Source organism: Calonectris borealis, chromosome 6, assembly GCF_964195595.1.
Source record: "Calonectris borealis chromosome 6, bCalBor7.hap1.2, whole genome shotgun sequence".
NCBI classification, from domain to species: domain Eukaryota; kingdom Metazoa; phylum Chordata; class Aves; order Procellariiformes; family Procellariidae; genus Calonectris; species Calonectris borealis.
In genome coordinates this window covers 21,047,829-21,062,699 of record NC_134317.1, presented here as the reverse complement: position 1 = coordinate 21,062,699, position 14,871 = coordinate 21,047,829, and the positions used below count along the sequence as shown (strand labels likewise).

General features: G+C 35.2%; 1 protein-coding gene across 1 annotated transcript in view; it reads left to right on the top strand.

The window, feature by feature from the left end:
* LOC142083905 (sodium channel protein type 2 subunit alpha-like) overlaps positions 1-11,397 on the top strand; it is a 76,564-nt gene extending 65,167 nt beyond the window's left edge. Inside the window, exons 23-28 of the mRNA XM_075153946.1 lie at positions 615-896; positions 4,083-4,136; positions 5,944-6,081; positions 7,812-7,916; positions 9,032-9,302; positions 10,205-11,397. Coding sequence (XP_075010047.1) covers positions 615-896; positions 4,083-4,136; positions 5,944-6,081; positions 7,812-7,916; positions 9,032-9,302; positions 10,205-11,397 — 2,043 coding nt within the window. The remainder of the gene's footprint in view (positions 1-614; positions 897-4,082; positions 4,137-5,943; positions 6,082-7,811; positions 7,917-9,031; positions 9,303-10,204) is intronic.
* The last annotated feature ends 3,474 nt before the right edge of the window (positions 11,398-14,871 follow it).

The window sequence follows — 14,871 nt, the reverse complement described above, 5'->3', positions numbered from 1 at the left end:
CCAATTTAAAAACAAACCTAACGGGTAAGTGTAATAGCAACTATAGCGAGTCAGGCAATTTAAAACCAAGACTTATAGCAGATGCGGTTAACAAAAACTAAATAACGTGCTTAATTATGTCACGTTGTATATAGATGCTAAAATACAGTGATGCCAATATATACATAAAGTTTCTGATAATAAAATCATTAGTAATGATAGTTTTACATGCAGACATTTTTATTCAGTCTTCCACATCATCACTCTTTGATCTTTTTCTGATTTATTTTCTATTTATAGATTTTGATTTGTATTCTTGGAATTTAACATTTATTTCTCTCTTTTTCTCTAGAGCACACAAATTCTAAGAATCCATCTTGCTACTAACAGGTTTTCTTTTGCTTTTGGAGTTTTTTTCAGACTTTTGCATTGTCTTGGTTTCCATATAATTTTATTTCTTGCTTTTTGCAATTTCATTCATGTTTTTATTGAACCTTAAATAGTGTTTCCCCCTTAAATTTTTAATGTAATATTTTAACTGTCCATTCCGTATTAATACTGTTTTAACATTTTTAAAGTATTTTTATTTTTCTGTTCATAAACTAAGTGGCTATTTTGTCTAATTTGTACACTAGGTGGTTGTAAATGCCCTTGTAGGAGCAATTCCATCTATCATGAATGTATTGCTGGTTTGTCTTATATTCTGGCTCATCTTCAGCATCATGGGAGTAAATCTGTTTGCTGGCAAATTCTATCATTGTGTCAACACCACAACTGGTGAGATGTTTGATGTCAGTGATGTCAACAATTATACTCAGTGTGAGGAACTCATAAAAAACAATCAAAGTGCCCGCTGGAAAAATGTGAAAGTAAACTTTGATAATGTAGGAGCTGGATATCTTGCTCTGCTTCAAGTAGTAAGTAAATTTATATATTTTCTTTTTGCTCTTTTTAAAGAAGTCTAGGAAAAATGGGCAAGTTAATACTGTTAAGTAGTGGAGTAATTTCTTCATAGCAATGATGTACAGCTTACACAACTCTATTGCATTGTTACCTGTAATTTTTTTATTAATGATAGTAGAGTTACTTTCCATTCCAAGGCTAGGGAATACAGTCTCATCATGATGACAATAATGTGAAAAAGTAAGTGAAAAAGGTACAAGAATCTTTTTAGTTGTGCACAATATAAACTTCAGGAATGCATTTCATGAGTCTTGCCATGGTAGACAAGGCTCAGAAGTCCCTCTAATTATTAAAAAGGTCTCTCCTTTATGAGCTCAGTTATCTTGTAAGACAGGAGGGCAGACAGCAGCTTAAAAGAGGGCAGACATCCTAACTGACTGTCTGGTCTGAAGTGAGCAACTATCGCCAATGCCTCCCACATAATCTCTTCCTAGGTATCATTACACATCCACAGCAACATCTTTCACAGTCAAAATTGATTAATCTAGGCACTTTTGGCACTGTGAAATAATTTTTCTTTTGTCAACAGCCCAGTCAAGGTAGAGTGGATTTTTCGTCATGTCTATAGTAATTTAAGGAACCAGTTTGTAAGTTAGGTGGTAAAAATAAAAATACCGGGTGTCTCCAGTGCAGATATTTGTTTAATAGGGGCTTGATTTTCCAGACCTGGAAGTTGGTTTAGGGAAAGGAATCACAAATAATGCAAGATCTGAGATTGGGGCACCCAATGTTTCATGTAGCAAGGAGCCAATTCTTTATTATCATAATACTGTGTAAGAGTTCTGAAATCCTCTGAGAGAAGTAGGAGCTGCCCATGGGAAGAATATGGATAGTTACTGATAGACAGATCCTAACTGAGTATTAGGTCTGATTAATCATATAACACTTTCTCTTGATGTTTGCAGATAAACAGCACTTGCTACTAAAATAAATATATTTCATTAAGAAGTACATAAAACTACAAAGACTTTAAACTGTGGGTAAAATAGGAAAATGTATAATACTTTTATCACCAAAAAATACTCATGATTTATAACTATCATATTCCATTAATGCTTGTTAAGGAGTCATTGTAATATACTAAATATGTTACTTATAGTATTATACTTGTGAAGTATTAGATGTTATTGTATTGCATGGCATATTCATTCTATTAATTACTGCTAATTATACGAAGTCTGTGAATTGGATTTCCCCTTTAAGTCCTTTTCCTATGCACTGTGATACAGAATCGTCTTTGTTCTAGGTACTGAGCATACCTTTTACCTATGCCAGAGGACTAAAGACCTTAGCTCTTTACAGGCTCCTTGGCTTAGAATGAAGCTTCTGATAGCTGATATCTGACCCAAAACACAAGCAAGAAAGCAAGCAACTATGCTTAGATGATTGAACTCTGTAGAACCATTTGTCTATAACCTGACATACACCTTCACTGTATGAAAAGAGGTCAGAAATGTCATGGGATTGTTACTGCTCTGGTATGACCAAGTTATCTAAGAATGATATGCTTGTCCCTTCTATCCCGGAGCAGGTCAGTATCCCTAGCTGACCTTGATTCCCAAATTAACTACCTGGCTTAAAATGTTTTGCCTCTAAAGGCAATGTGACTCTCATGTGCTGAGCAGTAGTACTGAATGACGATTCTAATTCTCTGACTTCAGATCTCATTGCTATCCTTGTACTAGAGATTAAAGTCAACCATCTTACTACAAATACTTGCCTCTGAAGATGTATAAAGAAAAATTCTAGTCTCTTGAAGCTGTGTCTGAATGTCATCCATGTCACCCATCCAGACAGTGTTGGTCTTTAATTACTACACCACTACTGTGGACCTTTTGTTCTTCTTCTCTTTGTTTATTTCTTTTTGTTCTGATTTTTCATTATTTTCTTTTTCAAATATTCCTTTCTGCCCTTTACTTTTCCTGCAGAAATTAAGGGATCCTTGAACATGTATCATGTCACCTCTTCAGCTGATTGTCTCCATTAACATTCTCCCTCCACTCTTCTGTATTTATTGCTCTTATCAAACTCTGCTCCTCTTCCAATGGTGCTATGCAAAGTGCACGAAATAGCTGTCAATTGTCAACTGAGCCAGAAAGATCTATGAAGCCTGGCTCCAAGCATACCTTCTTAGTAAATTTGTATTGCACTGCAAGATTCAAGAGCGTATGAACACTGCCAGAGTGCAAGTTTTCCGCTGTGAAAACTAGCAGCTGTACCGAAGTACCGGAGCTCACTTCTGGCAAGCACAGATGCAAATATACTCCTTGGGATGGTTCCTCTCCTGAATCTCCTCAGGAGAGATGCTCTTTATCTGTTCATTTCACAGGCTTTTTAGCTCTTTTTTTTCTTTATTGTGAATAAGCTTGGAAAATCTGGCTAGTGAGCAGGTGCTCACACCTTCAACTAGCATGTCACACCAACCCTTTGGTGTTCTTCAGAAAGCAGATATTCCATGTCCATGAAAATCACCTCCTTAGTGCAATGATGGCATATCTTTTTTACTCTTTATTCTACCTAGACAAAGTCTCTATAGGAACTCAGCCCAAAGTTTTATAAAAGTTAATTACAGCTCTTTTACAGTCCACTTGGTCTTCTGTAAATCTTATCGCTCAAGAAACAATGTATATTTTGATTATGAAGAGAGTCTATTCCTTTTAGTTATGTGGGATTAAAACATTTCTAAAAATACCATGGCAGTTTAGCCATAGCAAAAACATTCAGATGCATGTTGGTATCTGTCCAGAAGTGGTATTGCTGACTCCATCAATTCATGCTGTAAACTTGATAAAATGGCTGTCACCATGAGTGATTCTAGTAGATTCTACCTGAACATTTCCAGCATTAATGTCTACCCGAGTCTACCATTCTTCATCTGCAAAGTAAGCATCTACAGCTCCAAACACACTGTGCCCTTGCTGAGACCTTCAGAGCCTGATTTTTAATATTTCCGGAATACCTAAAAAATAATTTCTCAAAAAATTACTATGAAAAATATTTTATTATGCCTGTGTTATTAGATGTGCTTTATAAATTTAGATATGATTTTATTAAAAGTTAAGGTCCAAGTGCTGTGACCTAGTTATTTTCCACATTATGAATTTTTATAGGGAAGATAAACAACTGTATTTTATTTCTAGGCTACTTTCAAAGGATGGATGGATATTATGTATGCTGCTGTTGATTCACGAGATGTAAGTGTAAGACTTTAAAAGATCACCTGCTGATTATATTCTGATATAGAGTATAGAATTTAAATAGCTACACATACAAGAAAATTAAGAATTCAAATCAGCACCAATTCATATTTCTTCCAGATACACTTGGTCTAGAAAGGAACTTTTATGTAACTTCATGAATCTTAGAATTTGTAGTGGAAAGAATTAATCCCACTTCCTTCTGCTTAGCCAAATAAGTTAAATTAACTTAACTGGACTTTTTTTGGAAAAGCTAATATTAATGAAAAAAAGAGGTTTTTTAACCACTTCCTTTGGTATTGTGGTTTAACCCAGCAGGCACCTAAACACCACACAGCTGTTTGCTCACTCCTCACCCCGACAGTGGGATGGGGGAGAGAATCGGGGAAAAAGAGTAAAATTTGTGGGCTGAGATAAAGACAGCCTAATAGGACAGAAAAGGAAGGGAAAATAATAATAATAATAATAATGATAAAAGAATACACAAAATAAGTGATGCATAATGCAATTGCTCACCACCTGCCAACTGATGCCCAGCCAGTTCCTGAGCAGCAGTCGCCGCCCCCTGGCCAACTCCCCCCAGATTATATACTGAGCGTGATGTCATACGGTATGGAATATCCCTTTGGCCAGTTTGGGACAGCTGTCCTGGCTGTGTCCCCTCCCAGCTTCTCAGTGGCAGGGCATGAGAAGCTGAAAAGTCCTTGACTATGTAAGCACTACTTAGCAACAACTAAAACATCAGTGTGTTATCAACATTATTCTCATCCTAAATCCAAAACACAGCACTGTACCAGCTACTAGGAAGAAAATTAACTCTATACTAGCCGAAACCAGGACATTTGGTAATCATGAGTATGAATTAATTTAAGATTATATAATGTAATTGTTATATACTGAATATATTAAACTCGTTTTATAATTTATAACTGTGCATTTCATTGTTTCTTTAGGTTGAGCACTTATGTTATTTAGCTATTAAAGTGCAATTAGATTTTAAGGTTGAAGATCATCTGTTAAGATTTCTAGGGATTAGAATTTTATCTTGGCTACAAAACTAAAACTATGTTTACCTTGTACAAAAAAGTGCAACACAGATGCCTGAACTAGTTCTATACAACCTACGTTATAGTCACATTAGCGATATCCATCATCACACAGTGATATTTGTCTCCCAAAGTAATATATCCTGTTTCACTAAAACTTCAGCATTTCTACACTCTAGCACACTGTGCAGTAGAGGTGCAGGTGTTGAGATGTGGAATCCGGAAGAATCAAGACCGTAACAAAATCCTCCTTAGAAATTTACTACAGTTTAATGGCTTTCACAAAACATACACTTACTAGAAATTTATTGAAAGCATCTGTTCTTAGCTGGATGTAAAAACACTCATGTAAAACCAAAAGAGTTCCAGGGAGATTTAGGCGATAGCAAAATTAATTGATTCTGTTGCATGAGGATATACTGAACACAATATAAAATATTTAGATTTGAGCTGTTTGTTAAAATTTTAAGTACTAATGACTGCTCTCAGTCCCACATTGCTTCTTCCTTCTATATGAGGAACTTTGTGTATATGCACATACATAAACGTATCTGTGTGCACATTTACTTTAAAGTTTCATATGAGTAATCATTCTGTCAGCTTCCAATTCTCCAAATATTGATTGTAATAGACATGTTGAGTCTTTTTAATAACTGAGTGCGGTTTATAGCTTTTCTAGCTGCGAGACCATATACCTATTAATAAATTATATACATTGTTGTTTACATCTCATGGGTAATAAAATTTATATTTTGTAGGTAGAAGATCAACCTAAGTATGAGGACAACTTGTATATGTATCTTTATTTTGTCATCTTTATCATATTTGGATCATTCTTTACCTTGAACCTTTTCATTGGTGTCATTATAGACAACTTCAACCAACAAAAAAAGAAGATAAGTATTTAAAATGTTTCCATAGTGCTACAAAGTATTAGCTATAATGAATTAATAACTTATTTATGTAAAGCTAATAAAAATCAAAAGTTATTTCAAGTCCTTGAATAAAAATATCTTTTTTAACATAATCTGTGTTAAATCTGTGGATGTGATATGACTTTTGCATTTCAGCATTTTGACAAGCAAAGAGGGACAAATCATGAGTTGGTTCATAATAAATTGCAAATTGTGCAAGAGGTAAAATAAAGATGCAAAAAGGGAATGTGCATTATTCTTTTGATTAGATGTAATATTATCTGCCATGGAAGAGTTTCTTTTTTAATTAACTTTAAAGAGTTAAGATAAATTAATTTTAATTAATCTTATAAACTGTTGACACTTAATGAAGATACAATATGGCACTGTGTTCATACAATAGATAATAGTTCTGCAAACTGATTAAACAGTGGGTTAAGAGTCAGTCCAATAGACCTCACACAAATAGGCTTAAAGATGCAAGTAAAAATGTGTACAAAACACCTCTATTTTTCTAACACTTTTGTGAGAAATGAGATGAACTTGTTAACCACAAATATAATCTCTAATGTATTAGCAGTAATAAAGCAAAGGTACAAAAGGAAGGATTTTTTTTATGTATACATTTGACAGACAAGTATGTTTAAAATAATTATATTGATAATGCATATAGTTTTATTTAAAATAACTTTAAAAATACAAATAATCACATTTAAAATATTTTGAAGCCTCACGATTCTTAGCCTTCAACTGCCAAAAAGAACTAGAATCTCAGGATCATTCTAAATCTTTGTATGCTGTGAAAAAGCAGTTTCATATGATTTGGTTTTATCCAATCACTAAATAAAAAGTAGCAGTACCGAACAGAATCTATAGTAAAAGTCAGTTGTGAACTACAGAAATTTTTCCTTGTGAAAATATTCTTTAGCTTCTTAAAAGAGCTCTTTTAAAAGAGCTCCCCAAGTCTAAACTAATTCCTCAGTTTCTATCAATTGTGCCATGCTTTGGGCTTCAATATCCACCAGACTTTGACATTGTATTTCCATTTGACTTAGTTCAGACTCATCAATAAGCACAATTTACTTTATACTGAAATTCAGTCAGTCAGTTGCACATCTGACTGGCAGCATTTGCATCTGCAAATAAAGGCTAATTTGAGTTAGTCAAGGTTTCAGTGGCGTTTTAAACAATAATTTGCTATGGCATGATTTGGATTACTTTTCTTAAGTTTATATCAAAGGTGATTTTTTTTTTGCTGTCATTAAAACCCTCAGATTAGACCCAAATATTCTCCCTTGACATAACTTGTCCCCCAAAGTTACCCCACTTTCAGAACTGGCTAGCTGTAATCCTAAAAGTCTATCTAGAATTTAGGCCATGTAAGGCACCAGTCAGGCTCCTATGCACTAAACATAGCCTAATCAGCAAGTTATTTAACAGCATCAGTATAGTAAGAACCATTTTAGCCCTATCAGGAAAAGTTAGCATGAAGACACTGGAAAAACTCAACCGTCAGCCTGACAAGGCACCAGTAAGGGTTTTTTTTGTGTGTTAGGAATGCATATGAGCATCCACACTACAAATACCTGGAAAAATCACTTTTGTTATATAAATCAAATATAAATGTAATATTATATTACAGAGACACATACTGTAGTTAAGTGTTTTATGTGTGGACATGATAGTAATTAGTTTTGATATTATTTCTTTACTTTGGAGGTCAGGATATATTTATGACAGAAGAACAGAAGAAATATTACAATGCAATGAAAAAACTGGGATCCAAAAAGCCACAGAAACCTATACCGAGGCCAGTGGTAAGAGTGATTTGATTTTAATACCCATAATATTAAATAATCATTTGGGAATATGATTTTAGCCAACAACAGAAGGTTATATGTCTGGAAAGAAAATATTTTTTCCATTTATTTTCTTGTAAAGGTAGAATTTGTCCCCTTTGTTTTTAATTCAGCGGACTCGATCGTTCATGTTTCATTTAAAATCATACGCTCTTTAGTATGAACTGTAGGATTGACTAAGGTTAATGTGATAAATTTCGTAATTCCCTGCCTAAGTCCTAGAAAAGTACAGCTGATAGGATCATTTATTGGTTCTTGTTACCCACGGATAAACTTAATTTTCTGTTTTTTCTCCTCTCAGACAATTTGTAGGAAATGGGGATGCACTGGCCCTTGCTCCTGAAGACAGAAGGGGGCAGTGGTCACCTAATGTGAAAGAGAAAGACAGACGCAGATTATCTTACAGAATAAAAGAATGCCCTAGGGACTAAAGCATAAACTAGGAGAAATTTGTCTTTAAGATAAGAAACTACTCTGTTATTTACTGAACTCCTACAGTGTTTAGAAAAAATAAAATACTTGTTGCACCTTATCCACCGAGTGGTTAAAAATGGTCTTTCTAAGGAGAGACAAATGGCAATAAACATCTAACTAAGTACTAAAGGAAAACTAGGATATTGCAGTCATGGTGTGTTTGAGACATGCATCTTCAGTGGTCCAACGAGCTCACCAAGCACAATTAGTTTAAGGAAGAGAGAGACATCTCTGGGGGTTAGTATTGTAAAACCAGCTAAGAATAAAGATAAGAAAATTCGTTTCTATTTGGCTGGTACTCTTGCTAGGTATCAAGTTATATCACCCTTTTTACATCAATAGTATCAATTCTCAATGTTATTACTATTATTTTTGCATTGTTTCCCTTCCCGTTCCTTCAGCCAACAGTGGTACACTCCTTGATCTGCTCTAACAGGATGGGGCACAAACCAGCATGGGTTTGGTGTATATTAACAAATGTATTGTGAATGGGTCTTGCTCTGCACTCCTAAATCTTGTAGGGACTTGCTTTCCCATTTGGCATTTGTAAAGACGGATATTTTCAGAGCACGAACTGTATTCCATCTTTGTTTTTGCAGAACAAATTCCAAGGCATGGTCTTTGATTTTGTAACCAAACAAGTATTTGACATCAGCATCATGATACTCATCTGCCTTAACATGGTCACAATGATGGTAGAAACAGATGACCAGAGTAAAGAAATGGAAACAATTTTATCCCGGATTAACCTTGTGTTCATTATCCTTTTCACTGGAGAATGTGTCCTGAAATTGATTTCACTTCGCCATTATTACTTCACTATAGGCTGGAATATTTTTGATTTCGTGGTTGTGATTCTCTCCATAGTAGGTAAGAGCAATTCCCTTTCAAGAAAGAACTAGTGGAAGGAAAAGAGAACATTTGTTTCAAGAATGTTATGATACTGAATATGAAATTTGCTGTTTCCTATATTACTTACATGTTGATTCAGATCTTCATACTTTATAGCATACAATATATGAAATGTTGCATATAAGATTTTTATCTCTGCCATTACATTCACGGTCATTTTCCATATCAGAAGACATAAAGGAACTATTTGGCACATTAGATTAATATGTACAAATATAAAAAGGAATGTTTGGTGGTATATGCGAACTAACCACAAATTTGCTTTCAGTACTAAAACTGAAAAGTATGTGAAGGGGTGATTGCTTTTGCTAACTAAGGTCTTGGTGAAAATTTAGATTTCTGTCAACTAAAAGCTAATGACTCCCCAAGGTGCAAATTAGTTGTATGACAAAACATAAGGCTTAAAGAGTGATACAGCTGAGAGAGGCTGTGCTGATACAGTGTAGATCCTCAGGTAAAAAAAAAATCACTAATTTGCAGAAATTAAGCCAATGTAATCCTTGAAAAAAGACAGTGGTAATAAGCTCAGTTTCAAGAATTAATTATATCTAAGACAGAAACTTCTCTTTCCAGGCTGCTTCAGGAATAACCAAAAGCTTAGACAGACACTAGCTACCTTGCCACAAGCAGTCTTCTTTCTTTTACTTATTTCTCTTCTCCCGGATAGCATTTCAACATAGGGAAGGTGCTTTCACCTTAATAACAGCTTTCAATAAAATGTACTAACTTGTATGGTGTTTTGCTATAACACAGACTCCCTATACTGATTGTTTTGGAGACAGCAATAAATACATCTTTCTATAGGTAATGAATGAATAAATTTAAAATTGTATTTTAAATATTCACTTTTTTTTCTCTAGGTATGTTCTTAGCTGAGATGATTGAGAAATATTTTGTGTCCCCCACACTATTCAGAGTCATCCGACTTGCCAGAATAGGTCGAATCCTGCGTCTCATTAAAGGCGCTAAGGGAATCCGCACTCTGCTTTTTGCTTTGATGATGTCTCTTCCTGCCTTGTTCAACATTGGTCTGCTCCTGTTCCTGGTCATGTTTATCTATGCGATATTTGGCATGTCCAACTTTGCCTATGTTAAGAGAGAAGTTGGGATTGATGACATGTTCAACTTTGAAACGTTTGGCAACAGCATGATCTGCCTATTTCAAATTACCACATCTGCTGGCTGGGATGGTTTGCTAGCCCCAATTCTTAACAGTGGGGAGCCAGACTGTGACCCCCAGAAAGATCATCCGGGGAGCTCTGTCAAAGGTGACTGCGGCAACCCTTCTGTTGGGATTTTCTTCTTTGTCAGCTACATTATCATATCATTTCTGGTAGTGGTGAACATGTACATTGCTGTGATTTTGGAGAACTTCAGTGTTGCCACTGAAGAAAGTGCTGAACCCTTGAGTGAGGATGACTTTGAGATGTTCTATGAAGTCTGGGAGAAGTTTGATCCCGATGCAACACAATTCATAGAATACAGTAAACTATCAGATTTTGCAGCTTCTCTAGATCCTCCTCTTCTTATAGCAAAACCAAACAAAGTCCAGCTTATTGCAATGGATCTGCCCATGGTAAGCGGCGACAGAATTCACTGCCTTGACATCTTGTTTGCTTTCACAAAGCGTGTTTTGGGGGAAAGTGGGGAGATGGACGCCCTCAGAATACAGATGGAAGATCGGTTTATGGCAGCCAATCCTTCTAAAGTCTCCTATGAACCAATTACAACCACATTAAAACGAAAACAGGAGGAAGTATCTGCTGTCATTATCCAGCGTGCTTACAGGCATTACCTTTTAAGGCAAAAAGTTAAAAAGGTGTCTAGTATATATAACAGAAATAAAAACAAAGAAGGAGATGGACCAGTTATAAAAGAGATAATTATCGATAAACTAAATGGGAACTCTACTCCAGAAAAAACGGATGAGAGTTCCTCTACAACTTCCCCACCTTCTTATGACAGTGTAACAAAGCCAGACAAAGAAAAATATGAAAAAGATAAGGCAGAAAAGAACTACAAAGGTAAAGATGTCAGGGAAAATAAAAAATAAAGATCTAAGAAATTTGCTTGTGGGACAACTTGTTTACAGTCTTTGAGAATGAAGCATCAACTGGACTCCTGCAGGAGGTTTATGCCAAACTGACAGTTTTTACACATATATATGTGTGTGCGCGCGCGCATGTGTGTGCGTATATATACATTATATATATACTTAAGGTCAGTGCCTATAACAAAACAGTGAACCTTCATCATCAAACTGTGACTCTGTGAATCAGGGTAACAAACTTGACAAGAGGTTACTGTTCACTACAGCTGACACTGCTAAGAATGAGGGAAAAAGTGGCTCCACAGAGAACACGGAGCATGAAATGAGTGCAAAGCGATACTTTTTTGTGTTTCACATACTGCAAAACATGTAGAACAGTACATCTCTTCACTGTTTGTAATGCAACTGCTACATTCGTCACATTTTTACAAATGTGTATTTATCATTTTTTAATTCACAAGTTGTTTACTATTATATGTGACTATTTTTGTAATAGGTTTTATGTTGGGGAAAGAGGTATGAGGACCAGGTGTTCTACTCTCAGATTCTCTACAGTGTATGGATAGAAGTGATTTGCATCGGCATGCTGCACTTGTCAATCATGCATAAATAAAAATATGACATTGCACAAAGCTAAAGATTTTAAGAACTTCCATGTTTCAGGGTTGCTCTTAAATTTGAGGCGTTCTAACTACTTGTATGGCTGCATCCAGATTATGTGCATCCAGATTAATGTGCCTGGAAAGTCTCCTCTAATTTACAGGAATCTGCAATGACTTATTTTTATGCAAATCATTAAACACGAACAAGTTCTTGTTTTTGTTAAAATATTCATAGCTTAAAAAAGTCGTTTCTGCACTGGAAAAATAGCTTCACCAAAATATACCTGGGAGCTCTTTTGTTTTCTTTTTTTTTAAACAGCTCAAATTTTTTCCTAGACTGTTCTTTAAGTCACTGTCTTCTCTCATTATGGCCAACACCCAATGAATCAATAAAATACCCTTTTCCATGTAAATATTAATGGTATACTGTCGTGCATATTTGAGCATAGAATTAAACGGCTTTGCCACATTGAATTGCATCAGGTATGTACCACAGTATGGGTAATTCGCAAGAGCTCAACAGGACGTGTTGTATTCTGTGTCATTATAGATAGTTGGAGAGTATCACTGATGCATGTCAATGCTTTTGCTGCTGTATCTTGCTCCTTCCACTGTCCACAGTCGCCACTATAGGAAGCCATGTGTCAGTGGTGAAGTGAATCAAATTGTCCAACCAGACCTCATTCTTTCAAATCATTAAGCAATAGTTTGCAGCTATTTATGAGCTTCTTTAGTTTTGCATTTTAAATTTGAAGTGGCTACTATATGGTGTAGAATCAGACTGTACAGGCCGTATTGCAAACTGTTTAACCTATTGGAAATGTGGTTAGCATATATAAATAATGTACAGAAATACCATTTGGCAACAGTTTTATATATAAGAAAAGTGTCTTCAAGTTTAGATCACTGTTTCTTATATTTCTTTCCTCATTCACTTGGCTTACTTTCTAACCACAGTAATTTCAAACTGGCACCATCACACTATGAGAAAAAAAAAGTGAGTACTTGTAGACTATCTTGTTTTAATATTATATTTGCATATATTTCAATGTGAAGTAAATTGTGTAAATCTGGAACTCAGCTTGTTTCCAAATAGTTATATCTGGTAACAGGACATAGCAAGGGAAGTGTTAGGGGAATGTGCGAATTTCTAGCGCTATTTGCATCAGAAGTTGCAAGATAGTCTCATTGTTCATGAAATCCTTGCTACCTTGCAGTGTCTGTTTACATAGCCTATTCTTATTCTTTTTGAATCACGCTGCACTAGACTTGTACAAATAGGATCCACAATATTTCCCAAGAACAAAATGGCACATTTGTATAATCAAGGTCATCAGGACATTTTGTGTTTCATACACAAGCTAACATTAAATGTAGAATCTTTCTTTTACAAACACTTTTGACTTGTAATGTGTTGGTGAAATGCATGCAGGAAATTGTTATTATCATAAACAATGTAAACAATATTACAAATGAGCCAAAAAATAAAGACTTCATTTTTTATTGTATTTCTTTTTCTTTGTCTCTGTCCTGCTGGTTAAAGCAAGATAAAAAATGGCTTTGGTACAAATAAAGAATTCTTTCTTTATCACTAGAGCTAAATATCTTATTCTTCACATTTTTTTATGTAAAACAATTTAAAAAAAACCTGAGAACTTTGACCATACCCCATTGATTTCTACTTCTTTGTCACCAGCATATTGTCTGGGAGTAACACAGGACATCTACACATTCTGCCCTCAACCCTCAACCCTTTCTGTCAACCCTCAAGAGCTCTTCTGAACCATAAAGGCACTGCTCAGTATCTAAGGTATTGTTTTAGTTCGCCACATTGCTGCTACCAAAGTTGTCCACACTTTACAAGTCTTAAATATGCAAACAAACTCTCCAACAAAGTTCCTCCGTTTGGTCCTGTACAACATTCAGCCAAAGGGCTCATCGCAAACAGATAGAAGTTGTATTTAATTGTACAGTGATTCTTTTTATTCCAGTAATTCTCAAAAGTAATAAATACCATTTCACTTGATCTCACAAGAAAGGGACTGCACTGAAACTCAGCTGCGTTAAGTAGTGTTCATAGTCATAATTTCTGGATGTTACACAGGAACTTCTGACTTATAATGGATGTCTTCATGCTGTTCAAGGGCAGAAAGATATAGTACACTGAAGCACAATATTATCTTATTGAATTTAAAATATTATATTTCAAAACGAGCAGTAAGTAGAATATTCCTGGAGTTTGCTCACTGGCATGTTTTCAGTGTTTTCTTCATCTGTGCATATTATGCCATATTAGCCATATTTTGGCCAAATATTAAATTCCTTGGATAGCCATGAAATAACTGATGAAATATTCTAATACTACTATCTATTAAGATCTCTAATATGATAAGCATCAGCAATTGCTGCAGCAGAGTTTCTGAGTCAGTATACCATGCAACAGGGAAGCCTTATTTGCTTACAGAAATGGCTTTACCAGAAAAAATTCCTTACCCAGAACACACAGAATTGTCTAGCCTGCTCATACCATTAGTTCCTAGAGCTGGTCCCTGTCCCTCTTAGAATACAGGATTAAAGCTCAAGACATGGCCTTCCACAGTTGTCTGGGCATCCTTACAAGTACCTGGCCTCCAGGCCCAAATTAGAGAATCCTCTAATCACACTGTGTTAATGTCAATATGTAAATCCTAGAAGTCAAAGTTATGTACATTATTTATTCCACCACTCCTCTGACTACCTTATCTAACCTCATAAATGATTCAATTTACTTCCAGAGACTTTTGGAGCTCTTCTGTTTCTTTGGTCCCTGACTTCACATCTAACAATTGCATTTTACTTATACCTATTCATATTACCTGTTCAAAACAGCCCCTAA